At 37.8% G+C, this 16,471-nt stretch overlaps 1 protein-coding gene across 2 annotated transcripts in view; it reads left to right on the plus strand.

The window, feature by feature from the left end:
- The window catches only part of ankrd27 (ankyrin repeat domain 27 (VPS9 domain)), a 51,277-nt gene that overhangs the window by 11,615 nt on the left and 23,191 nt on the right, over positions 1-16,471 (plus strand). Inside the window, exons 3-14 of one of the 2 annotated variants that reach the window (XM_051883561.1) lie at positions 3,774-3,884; positions 3,971-4,127; positions 4,639-4,793; positions 5,110-5,169; positions 5,246-5,299; positions 5,393-5,458; positions 6,873-6,949; positions 7,169-7,296; positions 9,453-9,534; positions 9,663-9,795; positions 13,976-14,056; positions 14,434-14,558. In XM_051883561.1, coding sequence (XP_051739521.1) covers positions 3,774-3,884; positions 3,971-4,127; positions 4,639-4,793; positions 5,110-5,169; positions 5,246-5,299; positions 5,393-5,458; positions 6,873-6,949; positions 7,169-7,296; positions 9,453-9,534; positions 9,663-9,795; positions 13,976-14,056; positions 14,434-14,558 — 1,229 coding nt within the window. The remainder of the gene's footprint in view (positions 1-3,773; positions 3,885-3,970; positions 4,128-4,638; positions 4,794-5,109; positions 5,170-5,245; positions 5,300-5,392; positions 5,459-6,872; positions 6,950-7,168; positions 7,297-9,452; positions 9,535-9,662; positions 9,796-13,975; positions 14,057-14,433; positions 14,559-16,471) is intronic. The other variant, XM_051883562.1, reaches the window with a different exon arrangement.

A 16,471-nucleotide genomic window follows, 5' to 3' on the forward strand; every position in this document is an offset into this window, starting at 1 on the left:
CTCCAGACTAACATTTGAGAGCAGTAGCACTGGTGCCACTAAGTTCTACAAATGGGGGGATTTTAATCATAAAGTTAATTTAATAATAAAAAAAAGCTATTGTTTTGCATTAAGTACACTTACTAATAATATTACGTTTGTTTTTTGGGAATTTGACAGTAAAGCACTTGAGCTTGAATTGAGAAGCAGATAAAATGAACTTTTATTAACAAAAGTAGCATGCAAAAACCTAATTTTTATAGGGAAAATGTAAATATTCTACTCTTATTAAATGTACTATTGTTCTTCTATAGCAGGGCTATTCAACTGGCGGCCTTTTGGCCAAATCCGACCCGCTTATCATCTTCATCCGGCCCGAGGGCACCCCAACCTTCCTCCTCCTCTTTTCCTGGCGGCTAAATTTGGTTAGATATGTGGCGATACACACTGTTCGTACCATGCACGCTCCTCCTACTGACCTGAGAAACGTTTTCTGTGCAAATATTTCAGCGGTTATTATGTGTGTCCCGTATTTCTGTCAACTGAACCAGCGATACCAATCATTTGTGATTTAATCATTCTTTTGGCTCGATTCTTTCTTTTCCGTGAATTGACCAAACGCACTTGCATAATGATCTGAAACGATTTGGATTTGTTCGGACCGCTCTGTCTCTGAATCATCTGAAGTGGTTTCTCGGTCAGTAACAACAAATACAGAACAAAGAGGAGCTGCATTTATTCCCGGTCCTGGGGATTCCATTATTAAACAGCGTTGCGACATCCAGTGAGAAGCGTTTCAATTCGACACACACCTCTCGGTTACGAACCACAAATCACTCGATGAGTAAACTAGTTTTAAATCGGATAAAACAGCCTCAACATTCCCAACAAGACTGATGAGGAAAACAGGAGAAACATTGTGCCATGAATGAAGATAGAAGACTTTTAAATCCCAAAATACCATATACCATGTCATGTATGGTTTTACCTGTGGTTACCAAGTCTCACTGTCAAAATATTTTCATTTAAGCCTATAATAACTATAAATAAAATTAAAGCTGCAAGCAGCGATGAAAGGGCCCTCGCACCTGGACTCACCGCCACCCGCTGGCCTGAGAAAAACAGTGAAAAGTAGGCAACATGCGTTTAAGCGAGTAAATACAGGAGAATTATGGCAAAATCATTTAAAAGTGCCACACTTCCTGCTGCCAACAGGTGGTGCTTTGACCTTATCTGAATATTGCAATGTAGATGTCATCAGGCCAGGGCTATTATCAAAAATGTGAAGTTTGGAGCACATCGGACATTGTATGCCTGAGTTACAACAACTTCCTGTTTTGTGGCATTAATCACATACTTTAGCACTTAGCCAGGTGTTGCAAGATTTAACCTCATCTTAAAAAAAAAAAAAAAGCCCTATCCTTTCATTACCTATCCTTTCACTTCCTTTAATCCCTCTCTATTGTAGCTTATGATACTCTGAGCAATGTCTGAAACTTGTATTGTGAGCACTTCTTGTGTCTATTTGCCTCTTCATGATGATTCGCTTGTTGTATTGCTCACTTGTAAGTCGCTTTGGATAAAAGTGTCTGCCAAGTGAATAAATTTAAGTGTAAATGTTAACGTGTTTCTAGTATGTTTGGTACTTTGTGGCATATTGAAATGTGTTTCTGGGAGTGAATTACCGTGTAAAGCATGCCGTTTCCTGTTCCCAGCAGGTGGCGCTATCACTAACTGAATATTGGCATATAGATGTCTTTAGGCCAGGACTCTTATCACACATGTGAAGTTTGGGGCAGATCGGACATTGTTTGACTGAGTTACAACAGCTTCCTCTTTCATGGCGAAACATCAGACTTTGTCAGGCCGCCACAGACATGCCCTTCAGCGAAAACTCAAGATCTTCGCAATTTAACATCACTAAGGCCTTAAGATTAGACTGACAACATATGGTGTTTATCTAAAACATGTCATTTCCTGTTGCCTGCAGGTGGCGCTATGACTGTAACTGAATATTGCCATGTAGGTATCTTCAGGCCAGGACTCTAATAAAACGTGAAGTTTGGGGCAGATCCAACATTGTATACCCGAGTTACAACAACCTCCTGTTTCATGGCGAAACATCGAATTTTGTCAGGCCACCTCGGAGACGCCCTTCAGCGAAAACTCTAGATCTTCGCAATTTAACGTCGCAAAGGCCTTAAGATTAGACTGACTGAATATGATGTTGATCTGATAAAAGCTCTAGGAGGAGTTTGTTAAAGTACAACATCTGGAAATGGCAAAAAGTGCACAAATTTTGCAGACAAAATTCAAAATATCTCACTTCCTGTTGGTTTTCAGATTTTGCACCAGTAGACTTTTTTTTGTAGGGATTGGGCTGCTACATCTGTGTACCGAATTTCATACTTGTACGTGAAACGTGGTGTGAGGGGCATTTCGTTGAAACTTTGTAGGTGGCGCTATCGAGCCATTTTGCCATGCCTAATTCTGAGACCCATAATAGACGTAAATTTTCACCACTTCTGAGGCGTGTGCAAAGTTTCATGAGTTTTCGAGCATGTTTAGGCCCTCAAAAATGCAGTGGAATAATAATAAATGGAGCAATTCCAATAGGGTCCTCACACCATCGGTGCTCAGGCCCTAATAATTATTACCAATAAGTCCCCGGCCCAGCTCAACTTTTTGATTTGGCAATCTGTCCCTCGAATGAAACTACTTGAATAGCCCTGTTTTATAGCATCATACTGAACTGACCGACAGCTTCAGTGATTATAAAAAGAGTGCTTTTTACTTGCTTTCTGTGTAATTCAGTCGCAATTTGACAAAGTTTTTGTTTTTCATGAGACTTTGTGACTTCCTACTTATTCCATATATTAGGGAGTGAAAATGGCTAATAAGTCAATAAGCGCTCCTCTGCCGCCATCTACTGGTTATAGTGGTAATTTCATGTATTTTTGTTTTTCTTAAATAAAAGTGTTCATTTGCCACAAAGTGTTAGTTTTCCTACATCTTTAAACTTTCAATTTTACAAATCATCACATTAAAAATAACATTAAAATTTGATAATATTTACTTTAGTTTCGATTGCCGCTTAATGTTTCTCATATGGCAGCTCTTATCATTTGGGCAAAGTGGTGGCGGCACAAGTGCAACCTCTCACAAATATATAGGCGGGAAAAAAGGTCGCAAAATGTGACCATTTGGTCACAGTCTGTAGCCCTGCCAGTGCTGTTGGACTGAATAGCACTCTTGGAACACTGCTCGACCAATCAAAACCCAGGATCAGAACTAGCTGCTGTATAATACTGTCCAATTGAAGTTTCTGTGTTGCCTGACAGCCATAAACCGCTTTCAGTTAGACTAATGAACTATATTACTCAGCGGGAGAATTGTTGATTTGATTATAGACCTTAGTCAGGGTGTATTTTTTTGTGAATGAAAACGAGGCTGAAGGATAGGCATACAGTCTTTACAATGACATGTACTGTATAAAGATCCTTTTCAAAACAGAGTGGTAAAAACACTATAATCCACATGGTTAATTGCTTTATTATTTTGACATTATTTTCTCACCCTCATGTTTTTCTTAATCCATATGACTTTCTTTCTTTTATGAACTCAAAAGAAGCATATAGTGACAATATATCAAGCTCAAAGAGGACAAAACACACCATAAAAGTAGTCCATATGACTTGTGTGCTGTTTTCCACGCCCCCTGAAGCCATAGTAAAGCTTATTGTGAGTTTGTTTGTACTTGATCAATTCAATATATACAACCCTCTTTAATTTAGATCCTGGTACCGTGTTGTGGAAGTTTACCAACGGGCTCTTTTACAGCAGCTCAGTTTGACGAATACGTGCTTCAGCCTGCTGAACAGGGTTACAAGACGCTAGATGGAAAGGTATGCAAAATCCCACATGTATTCTCGCAGAAGGATGCTGACTGTAACTGATTGACTGCAGCTGTTTTGTGTCACGTGTCTTCTAGGAAGTGTCTATAGACAATAACCAGGTCCGTCTGGGGGAAGGGTTTCCCAATCCCACCTCTGTCCCCATCCTGTTTGAGGAGACTTTCTACAATGACAAAGAGCAGGCCTACAGCATACTATGCATCACAAGACCCTTCAATTCTGACCACAGCCCTGGTAATTTGTTTGTAATAGGTTCAAGCTAAAGGTGCAGTAATATTAGCAAAACTCCAGTGAACTTTAGCAGAAAAAGCTGGTCTGATGTCAATAGTGTAAAAATACATGATGCACTTACTCCGAGGTCACTTCCAAATCATGCAGATTTATATTGATAATGCAGAGAATTTGCATTAAAAGTTTCACAAACTTAAATTCGATGTTAAATCTGTGGAATATTTTGGCAAAATTCCATATGGTGTGAATTTCTATTGAGATCACTAAATTGAATTTCACCAATGTGACCACACTTCAACATAACTGATTCGGACAAAGATTGTAGATTAACATTTAGAGATTTAGTGATTTATTGCTTGACACCTTGTCTGAACATACCTGGTTAGGACGAAGCTAAACCGTTACAGATGTCAGTGTTGTATTCATGTAAATGGATTGTTTGCTGGACTGATTCATTTCATTTGATCAACTGTTCAAAATGTATAAATTTGGTGATTTTCTTTTTTTTTCGCAGAGGAGTTGAGTTCTGTTTCTGCTCTGTACTGTCTGAAGAATATTGAGGAAGTAAGGGAATTCTTGGGCCGCCATGCTGAAAAACTGGACAAGTTTGTGGCAACCTTCTGTCAGTCCTTCAAAGAACAAGAGAGGAAGGGCCTACGACATCACATAGTGAGTCTGTCGGGTAAAACAAGAACTTATTGATGCAGTTCAGTCAGTCTGCTATTTTATTCCAATATTTTCCGTAAATATTTTGTTTATACGTAGAGTTACTCTTCAACTAAATTTAATGGTATGCAAAAATATGTAGTACTGCGTAAGTCATTACTTGGTGCTTATTTACTGTATGTCAAAACTAGGTTAAGTTGTGACTTACGCACAGCTGGTGTAACCAGCCCCTGGTCTAAAGTAACAATATCATATTTAACCACAATCCCTTTTAGATATTGTTTATTTATTTTTTTTATTTTTTCTCCCAATCCTTTAGGACTCTGTAAATACCCTTTACACAAAATGTCTTCAGTGGCTGTTGAGGGACTCTCGTCTGGTAAGCTGTTTAAGAACGGATCTTTCTAATACAGACTTTCTTGTGATGCTGATTGGGTAAAATGTCTTCATTTCAGAGGCTTTTGGCGAGACAGGAGATACAGATGACTCTACTCAAACAAGCAGTGGAGGTCAGTTAAAAACCGATCATTCTGTTGTTCTCTGCCTTTTAAACTTAACCTTGAGTTAAGAATTAATTTGTCATTTCTTTCCTCCATTTTCAGATGTACATCCATCATGGCATCCATGATCTACTCTTTAGTTATGTGGGGACTCTTGAAGCAAGCCGGGTACTGATTAACCATACCATTAATTACCTCACCTTCACCTTAATGTGTTTGTTTGTTATTTTGTTTGTTTATTGTTGCAGTCAGAATGGGATCAGTTCTTAAATAACAAATTACATGAATTAAATCTGGATGTTGGGACAAAACATATATTACCTTTTAATAATCACTGGAATCAAGTTGTTTATACAAGATGCCAGATAGGACACTTAAGACTAACACACAAATTATTACTATCAGGAGAAAACTATCAGAAAATAATGGCATGGCTTTAAAAAAAAGAAAAAATAAAGTTTTTTTTGTTTGTTTTTTAAGTTAGAAACTTTAACAGTTTTAAAAGTTGGTCATTGCTGTAGCTGCATTTTATTTTCTGTTATTAGGGCCCGAGCACCGGTGGTGTGAGGACCCTATTGTAATTGCTCAGTCAATTATTCTTCTTCTCCAAAATGATTTTTGAGGGCCTAAACGTGCTCGAAAACTCATGAAACTTTGCACATGCGTCAGAAGTGGTGAAAATTTACGTCTGATATGGGTTTCAGAATTAGGTGTGCCAAAATGGCTCGATGGCGCCACCTACAAAATTTTAATTAAGCACTACATTTCACGTACAAGTATGAAGTTCGGTAGACAGATGTAACAGCCCAATACCTACAAGAAAGCCCTGGGTGCAAAATCTGTAAACCCAACAGGAAGTGAGATATTTTGAGTTTTCTCTGCAAAATTTTTGCAGTTTTTGCCATTTCCAGATGTTGTACTTTAACTAACTCCTCCTAGAGCTTTAATCAGATCAACATCATATTTGGTCAGTCGAATCTAAAGGACTTTGCGACGTTAAATTGCGAAGATCTTGAGTTTTCGCTGAAGGGCGTTTCCGTGGCGGCCTGACAAAGTCTGATGTTTCGCCATGAAACAGGACGTTGTTGTAGGCACAGTGTCCGATCTGCCCCAAACTTCACATGTTTTATTACAGTCCTGACCTGAAGACATCTACATGCCAATATTCAGTTAGTCATAGCGCCACCTGCGGGCAACAGGAAATGGCATGCTTTACACTGTAATTCACTCCCTGAAACACATTTCCGTATGCCACAAAGTACCAGACATACTAGAAACATGTTAAATCATGCAACACTTGGCTAAGTGCTAATGTATGCGAATAACGGCATGAAACAGGAAGTTGTAGTAACTCAGGCATACAATGTCTGATCTGCTCCAAACTTCACGTTCGATAATCGTCCTGGCCTGAAGACGTCTACATTGCAATATTCAGTTACAGTCAAAGCGTCACTTGTTGCCAGCAGGAAGTGGGGCACTTTGAAATGACTTTGCCATAATTCTCCTTTATTTATGTATTTACTAGCTTACATGCATGTCGCCCACTGTTCACTGTTTTATATGTTTATATTTGTCTTGACAGGATGCAGCTTTCAACAAAACAACACGATCCTTACAGGATCTACAACAGAAAGAACTTGGTGTGAAGTCAGAATTCAGGTGAATTATTATCTCTGTATGTATGTCTTTTTATTTAGTGTTTGCTTAGCCAAATTACTGTAGTTTAATATTTTGAGTGTTCAGACAGCTAAAATATCTTGTAGATTCAATTTAAGGACCTGAGGCATTTTTTAGAGACTAGAATATCATAGAGACATGCTAAATTGTGAAAAATAAATTACTGTTAAAAATGAAAAATGTCACTTCTCTCTCTTGTAGTATAAATATTCCTCGGGCTAAGAGGGAATTGAGTCAGCTGAACATCTGCACATCTCCCTTGCAGAAACTGCTCTGCATAAGGAAAGTTATTTTAACCATCATGCAGTCAACCAGACGCCGAGATACAGGTGTTGTGACCACATCCGTTATTTTCTATCAAAACATTCTGTATTTACTTCATGGTATTACCATGGTACTTTCAATTTTGCAACTATTTAGGAGTACCATGGAAATACCATGGTAAATTAATCTTGTAATTATTCAGTACGATGATGAACTTTGCCCATCGTGGTGTTTGTGTGTGTGTGAAGGTTTGTCTAAATTTCCTCCTGCAAACAGAGCTCCTTCTGCATGGCTCTTGTATCCGGATTATCCAGCTTGCGCTTATTCTTACAACAGTTAGTCCTCTGTTTCAACTTAGTTTTCATGCAGCAGAGCCCTGGCAGAGCAGCAACACTTCCAGTATGTGTAAACTAGAGGAATGCTCTCCTAATGTCTGTTTGTCAAACAGCTTGTTTAGTAATTTTCCCAATTTTGCCATAACAGGGCACTGAAGGCAGACAGAAAAACAGGCACAGGCGATTCTTTCCATTTTTTATACATGTGTTCAATGCTGCTTTTGTTCAGGAAAGATTTTATTTAGAACTTTTTGGTCAAGTATTATGCCGTGTTATTTTTATATTATTGAGATACTGATAACAATATATATCGTGATATAGTTCTTTTTGTAATTTTATCTTAGTTGTTAATAGCAAGAACATAGATGCAAGTAACAAAAAACAGGACAAATACAATAAAACAGACACAAATGAAATAAACAATGCTTTAAGTTTTTCAGGTACAGGTCTATTTAACAGTAGCATTCAAGCAAGAAATAATACAGAAGTTGAATAAAGTAATCAAAATATAAAAATGAAGCACTACATAGTATTCAGTGTATGAATTAAATATACATTGATTATTATAGCAGGGTAGCCGCGGGTCCTTAAAAAGTCTTAAATATATTTTTCCTAATAAAAGGCCTTAAAAAGTCTTAAATTCAGATTCGATAGGTCTTAAATATTTTTTGTCGCATTACCGCAAAAATGTCTATAGTCTGACAGACCAAATGACTGATCATTGGACAGAGGATTTTATTTCTTGCGGTAGTTATTGCGTTGCGTCATCAGAGAGAATTGAGGTAGCAGGTAGCCGTAATGGGTAAGTGCAAATTTAATGATAAATGGCTCGAGAAAGATGAATTCCCGTGGTGGTTGAGGCCGGTGCCGGGAAATGTCTACGAGGCAAACTGCGCCGTTTGTAGAAAATGTTTGAAACTGGGTACAATGGGCATCAAAGCGGTACGCACACGCAGAGCGTCTAAATGCATCTTTTGCGGTAATGCGACGAAAATTGTTGAAAGATGTTTTATATGTTTTATATGGGTTATGTTTTCTAATACGTCATCGACGGAATGGTCCAGGGAGCGCTGCACGAAAGCGCGCCACGCGGCGCCATCTGCAGGACAAAGCTCAGCAAGATGTAGGAATATTTGATCAGAGCTGTGCACGGATAACCATTTTTAAATAAATCTGCTGTAGCAGAGCTACTGCAAGTGATTTTCGGTGCTGGAAATCCATAGATCCTTTGCTGAAACAAACTACCGCGTCGTCATGGAGAGCACAGCTCATGGTTGCTTAGTAATGACAGACGCCACCGGAGCACAAGCTTTGGAAAGGAGAAAGCGGTGCCGACGCGTAAAAACTATGCACAAAGACTATAGAATAACACAAGACTTGTCACTCGTATTGTTTTGAATGGGAGAAAGTGTAACGCCCAATATGGCGGAATAAGTCCCGCTTTCAAAATAAGAGCCAATCGCAGACTGGTAAAGTCATCGCGTCACTGCAGCGGCCGTTAGAAGCACCGGTTTCTATAGAAACAGTCAGACGCGCGCCTCCGATACGAGGCACAAGAGACGCGCATTTAGGTCTGCACATGCGCATTAGCTTGATATAGCTTAAAAAATACAGGTTTTTTTGTCATGATTCGAGCATTTGGAAAAAAAAAATTATGAGACAGTTGTTGTCAGGTTTCATTGGTGATTTCAAATATGAAATTTAATCGAAAGCTTGGCAAACAGCTTTGGAGAATTTGATGTTTCCCCATTCAAAGAGATAGGAGTTGCACTTGCATGCCCGAGAGGCGTTTCAAAGATGGCCGCCGAGTGAAATGACTTGTCTTAAAGGGACTTTGGTATGCATCAGAAGGTTTGTGATGACCTGATTGTCTGTGTCTCTTTTAGCGGTGAGCATTGAGGCCATGTGTGCTGATGATCTTCTGTTAGTCATTCTCTATCTGCTAATCAAAACAGAAATTCCGAACTGGTGAGTGTTATATTCTCTGCATCATAGTCTCAGGGAAAGTGACTGTATTGTTAATTGAATGTTTTTAGCAACCTATTGATTGCATTTATTATATGTGCAGAATGTTGATATTCTGACTTGTTCTTCAGGATGGCAAATCTGAGTTATATAAAAAACTTCCGCTTCCGTAACTCCAGTAAGGATGATCTGAGTTACTGTCTTACCTCGTTTGAGGCTGCTGTGGAGTACATCAGCCAGGGGAACCTCACACAGATCACTCTGGTAAGAGCCTCAGTGCTTACATAATGCTTGTGAAAATCAAGTTTTGGTTCAGTTTATAATAGTGACGATGACCTAACATCTGATGGGCTGCTGAGATCAAAGTTCTCCTCATAATTCAGTAACAAGGGGTTTAAGGAACAACCCACCCAAAAATTCAGAAAGCTTACACTGCTCTATTCCATATAATGTAAGTGGGGTGGGCGATAAACCAGTAGAAATTTGTGAACCTATAGAGATTTGGGATTATCGTCTTTATTACAGTTACATTCATGTAATGATTTAGTGCTGAGCCCTCACAAAGGTTTATTATTTACATTAGGGGTTGAACGACTTCAGATTTTTTAAAGTTGACATTTATGTGATTAATGAACAAATAAGGGGCCGTTCACACAGACTGCATTTTTCCATTCCAATGTGCTCCTTTCCCATTGTTTTTCTATGTAAATACGCGCTAGATGGACATGTATATGACCATTGCATTCGCGTCTTGCATCTTTTGCGACGTCTCACGCATGATACAGCGTTCTAAATATGCGTCGCTCAAATTCAAATCAGTTCAACTTTTAAAAAACGCATCTTGAGACCTTGCATTTTTTCCCCTATTCCACTGCCTGTGTTTTGCGATTTTGAAAGTAAAAATCGTTCTTTGTGAATGACCTCGAGACTGGAACGCGGGTTGCCTTGTGCGCAACTATGGCACATGACACAGCGCTGCCCACAAGCCTATTGCTCCTACATAAGTTTATTTTATCAGTTCTTTTGTCTTTATGTCATTATATTTCTCACAGATTTATGCTCGTTCTAAATCAGATACAGATAAAGTAGCACAGTAAGATTACATGTATATGAATGCATTAGTGAGAGAGCAATTGCGTGTGAATTAATTCTACCTGGCAGCCTCTCACTAGTAATAGTGAAGCTGTGTGTTTTAGTTACTAAGAAACTGCTGTTACTGTCTGTGTGCGTGCGTTATGTAGCCGCACAGTTTAGAATGGTGACTAACTTAGGCTACCTGTCAATAAGCTGTTTAAAACGTGCATTCACCCGATGAATATTAAGAATCCAGATGGTATAATCAAACATCTTGTGGAGCTCTCTCATAGTATGCATTTATTTGTCATTAACCCTCTGGGGTCTGAGGATTTTTGGGGCCTTGGAGAAGTTTTAACATGCCCTGACATTTGTGCTTTTTTGAGTTGCTTATAAACATATTAATGGAAAAAGTGTCATTACACTGTATTCAGCACAAACAAGGCTACCATAATATGTGAGCAACATGTATGTACATGTTTGTATTTTTGAGAGAATAACGTTTATGTGTGGTTATTGAAAAAACAGAAAACTTAAGTCACTGAAATACGTCCACCAAACAAATACAAAATATGTGTTTGCAAGACTTCTAGGTATTGGAGGTTGTAGACTAGAATTTTGCTTCAAAATGATGTAAATATTATCCTGCCTACTCGTTCATATAAAACAATATATTGATTTAAATTTTGTTTTTAATATTGATTTTAAATTTTGACACTTTTTGTCAAGAAAGACCGTATGCGGGAGGCGTGAATCTTCATGAATAATGCTGTGATTCAGACCTGAGAAGATAAAAACATGCATAATGACCTGCATAATGACCTGCATAATGAGCCCTTTCAGTCAGGTGGGCTATGTGAGAGGACACTAAAAAAATCAAAGTACAAAGTAGCTTTTTTTTGGTATTTTATTCAGAATATAGTTAACAATATAAATGAGACACATTTTGAATAAATGAGGACACATTTTGATATAGAGTTTTACCTGAAAATAAATCCTGTTCAAAGATATATGTGAACATCACTTACTTGGCATTCGAATGTGTCTGGTGTTTCTGCACTGGAGATAAAAAAAAAACCTTTCCTGCTTTCAGTCAGTATTCTCACCATTATATTCATTCAGAATGTCCAGTGTGGGCTAATATCTGGTCACTATGATTCTCAGATCTGTGAGATAAAAGAAAAAAAAAAAACCCTCAGTGAGCAACAGGATCATATCACGTTAATATAACGTCCACTCTTAAAAGAAAACATGATTGTATAGGCATAAATTTAAAATGACAGTACCAGTCAAAAGATTGGACACATTACTATTTATAATGTTTTTGAAAGAAGTCTCATAATCATCAAGCCTGCATTTATTTGATCAAAAATACAGAAAAAAAAAAAACACAATACTGTGAAATATTATTACAATTTAAAATAATGTTTTTCTATTTTAATATACTTTAAAAAAAATAATGTATTTCTGTGATGCAAAGCGCCTAAACATTCATATTACCTCTATGGTATTTTATTTTATATATATATATATAGAGCCTAAATGTTTATGTATAACATAATACATTGCTAACACATTTTATTTCAGTATTTATTACGTATTTCAGTCGATTTTACTCATCTCAGTATAGCAATATAGTTTGGGAATAGGCAGTTTACTAATGTAAGTTGTGTGCAGTAAACGGAACTGCACGTCGATCTGCCCCAATAATTCACACTGAGACAAACAAAACTTGCAGGATTCATATTTAAACAGTTTTTTTGCTATTTAATATTCACAGACACTATATCGCGATTAGAATAAAGAACTTAAGAATAAAAAAACAACTTACCTTTCACAATCATCGGCTCGATAGTTGATCCTCGAAATGAAAGTGAAACCAGCTCTTCCTCTGAGGTAAGTCCTTTTAGAATTATTCCTCACCGCATCTCAAAACGATGAAAAGTATGAAACTGACTAAACTTGATGCGTTTTTCCAAGCTGTTGATGCGTTCACTATGCTGCATTGATCGCCTCAGAATTTGCGTCTGAATAGCACAAGCGGTCCGTGGGTGTGGCCGCATTAGCGGATAATGAGCTGAGCCGCCGACATCTGACATGTCTCTCTTTTCATACAGATTACATAAACAGAGAATATTTGTTTTAGATTTGACTTACATGATTTAAAACCTGACATTTCAACATTTTTTTTAGACATATGTCTCATTTTTGTGTCATTAGTATTCACTACGTTACAATTAATTTTCTGAGGGAGCATCAGATTGGACTTCATTCAAAGAGAGACTGCGGCTCGCGCATCATGTTAGTTTTCTTTATTTTGCAAAAAGCTCAACATTTTGTTTTTACTCTTAGTGTACACAAATAAAAGAGGACATTTCACAGATTAGAATGGTGTATAACTCTTAATTGATATGTCCAAAATTGAGGATGTTTAGTCTCTTTCACACTGGTAAGAAAAAAACCGAGGTGGTATCGCCGGCAATACCGCCGACTCCAGGGGGTTAACTGTCATTGATGGAGTGTAAATGTGGACTTCACAGATTTCTTATCCTGTTGCACCCTCTATAGGCCATGACCAGCGACTAGTCGACATCATACTTAAAGCATCATGGCAGAGCATTAAAGTTGACTAGTCCATTAGTCGGTACAACCCCTAATTTACATACACTTTGGTCTTGTGAAACAAGCGATTTTAAACTGTTCGGTTTAGTACGGTACTCTCATGCTGTCTGAGAGGTATTTTCTGGGTGCACGCACACAAACCTTTTCTGTAGAATTTCTTATTTCTCATAAATATACCGACCTGAAAATATTGATTTATCCAATTTAATTGATTCTTATTTCGATGAAAAGATATTGATTTTTAAATCCCAGCATTTGTAGAGTGCATGCCACAAAGTCTTAGCTTCTGTCAATTTTATAACAAAATTCAAACAAATATCAGTTTGGCACTCTTTAATGTGGGGTGAACCGATCAACCGCAGCACGGAGAGACATAAATTCAAGCAAAAATAACTTTAAAGCGATATGTTGTTATCGTGAAATAAAATTACTCATATTGTGGTAGAAATTTTGGTCATATCGCCCAGCTCTACATGCAAGGGTCAAGCTCCAAAAATAGTGTTGTGCAAAGAACTTTTTAAGTTATTATTCATTTAAATAACAAGATTAACTTTAATTAATTTAACATTTTATATGAGCAATTGTTTTGAATATTTGGAAGTCCTGTGATCAACCACTGCAGGGCTTGAACCTAAAACATTTTAGGCACCAGGACCAATATTTCACCAGTAGTCACCCCATGTAACCTTAAACAAGGGTACTTGATCCTAGAGTCTGATTGTTGGTGAATGTGTGCTGTGGTCCACAGGGGTCAGGAGATAGACTGTCCTTCAGACAGAAGGTGGACCTGCTGTCCCAGAATGCTACGCCTATAGATCAACTGTTTGAGGTGAGCACCACTATTTATGCCGTGTCTTTGGCTGTTTTTCTAACAGTATCAACTTTACTCCCCCCTTCATGTTAAGTAATATTACATTTAGTTCTCATAGTAATAGCTTTCACGAAAAGCCAAAAACTGTTTCTCATAATTGACCTGCACACCTAAAGCAGATGGTGTCAGATAGTGGCATAAGACTGGCAGCCTTATTTTTGGCTGGATCGAGAACAGGAAGTAAAACCTTACACTAGTTTAGATGCAAAACAAGACAAGTGTCTCAAATTGGTTCTTGATGGAATAAATATATGATTTACGAGAACATTAGCAGTGATGCATTGATACTAAGTGTGTGTGTGTGTGTGTGTGTGTTTGTGTATGTGTATGGACAGCACATTGTGAGCGGAAATGAGGCAGAAGTTCAGCGTTTGCTGAGTGAAAGCGAGAGTGAGGAGGATGGGAGGAAGTTATGTCACCCACTCTGTTCCTGTGATGCCTGTGACCTCCACATCTCAGGGTCAGTACTGAGCAAACATATTTATCATCCACAGAATAAATGCATTTTGAAGTGATCTGAAATTTTGCATGAATGCCTTTTAAACATTACCTGATCTGTGTAGTATGTAGTTTCTGCGACACTAGTGGCATCTAGCATAATTACAAAAATAGAGCATATTTTGTAAACACCCCTTCCGTGTGCTTCTCCCAACTCAAAGATCACAAACACAGCTCTTACTTGTGCAGGTCTTAACAGGTAAAAGAAGGTTCATTTCAATTAAAGGAACACTCCACTTTTTTTGAAAATAGGCTCATTTTCCAACCCCCCTAGAGTTAAACAGTTGAGTTTTACCGTTTTCGAATCCATTCAGCCGATCTCCGGGTCTGGCGGTACCACTTTTAGCATAGCTTAGCATAGTTCATTGAATCTGATTAGACCGTTAGCATCTCGCTCAAAAATGACCAAAGAGTTTTGATATTTTTTCTATTTAAAACTTGACTCTTCTGTAGTTGCATCGTGTACTAAGACCGACGGAAAATGAAAAGCTGCGATTTTCTAGGCTGATATGGCTAGGAACTATACTGTCATTCCGGCGTAATAATCAAGGAACTTTGCTGCCGTACCATGGCTGCAGCAGGCGCAATGATATTAAGCAGCGTCTCTCACAAATGTCTCCATGGTTACAAGGCACGCTCCCTGTGCAAGCAGGGTCACAGGCAGTACCTGCAATCTATTCTGAGCAATGCTGTTTCTTTGTCATTCACACCCATCAGTTTCTGTCAATATGGGCCATTTGGTTTACACCTTTACAGACACAGAAAGAGTTGATTGCATCTGAGGCACAGTCACAATGTAAATGCATCTGACTAAAGTTGACTGAAAATACACATAATCTTTCAGATCTGGCTATGTGTGACTATAGTTTGAATTAATCCCTTTTCTTTGTATGACACATTGACATTACAGTACAGAATGGCTCTTTTGGCATACTTTTTTTTTTTTTTTTAAAGTGAAGTGACGTACAGCCAAGTATGGTGTCCCATACTCACCCATCCAAGTGCACACACCATGAACACACACCAAGAGCAGTGGGCAGCCGTTTTTGCTGTGACGTCCGACGGGTGATTGGGGGTTGCTCAAGGGCACCTCAGTTGTGGGTAATGAGAGTGGAAGAGAGCGTTGTTCATTCACTCCCCCCACCTACATTTCCTTTCATAAACAAACTAGGAAGCAGTGTTAATTTTGACAGCAAATTTTGATTTAGTTTTAGTCATAGACTTTTGACTAAAATGCCATTTAGTTTTAGTCATATTTTAGTCATCGGAAATTGTTTTAGTTTTAGTCTAGTTTTAGTCGACTAAATCTACAGTAGATTTATTCAATTAAAATCTAATTTAGTTAAATTGTAATACATTAAGTAAGCATTTTTCTAACAATTCACAGATCCAATACACTGATATACATCTGATATACTCTATAAACTGTTTATGTTCACTTGAGACAACCAACTGTACTTTACTCACCAAAGCGGACGTTTTTTGACCATTCAAGTGCAAAAAGACACGAAAGAGCTCAATTCAGTACTTGTCAGGGATTGAGACACTTATAATTGAGGTACTATTATAGTTTTTGTTTAAAATTTTGATTAGATTTGTTTCTTAGTTTTTCTGCTTTCATTGTAATTTTAGTTAAAAGATTTAGTAATTTTTTGTGTTTATGTCTTTGTTTTTGCTTTTAAATGTCTATATAGTTTTTATTTTTTATTGCTCATTTTAAAATCTTCCCGGTCTACTGACATTTGTTAAGACATCTGCTTTAAACATTACAATGCTCATGATAACTTTTATTAACTCTACAACAAGTAAATCCACTTCGCCAGCTAGTTATTCTTTGACAGCGATGCCATAGAAATATACAGAGCTACCGCAAAA

Source organism: Ctenopharyngodon idella, chromosome 24, assembly GCF_019924925.1.
Source record: "Ctenopharyngodon idella isolate HZGC_01 chromosome 24, HZGC01, whole genome shotgun sequence".
NCBI lineage: Eukaryota > Metazoa > Chordata > Actinopteri > Cypriniformes > Xenocyprididae > Ctenopharyngodon > Ctenopharyngodon idella.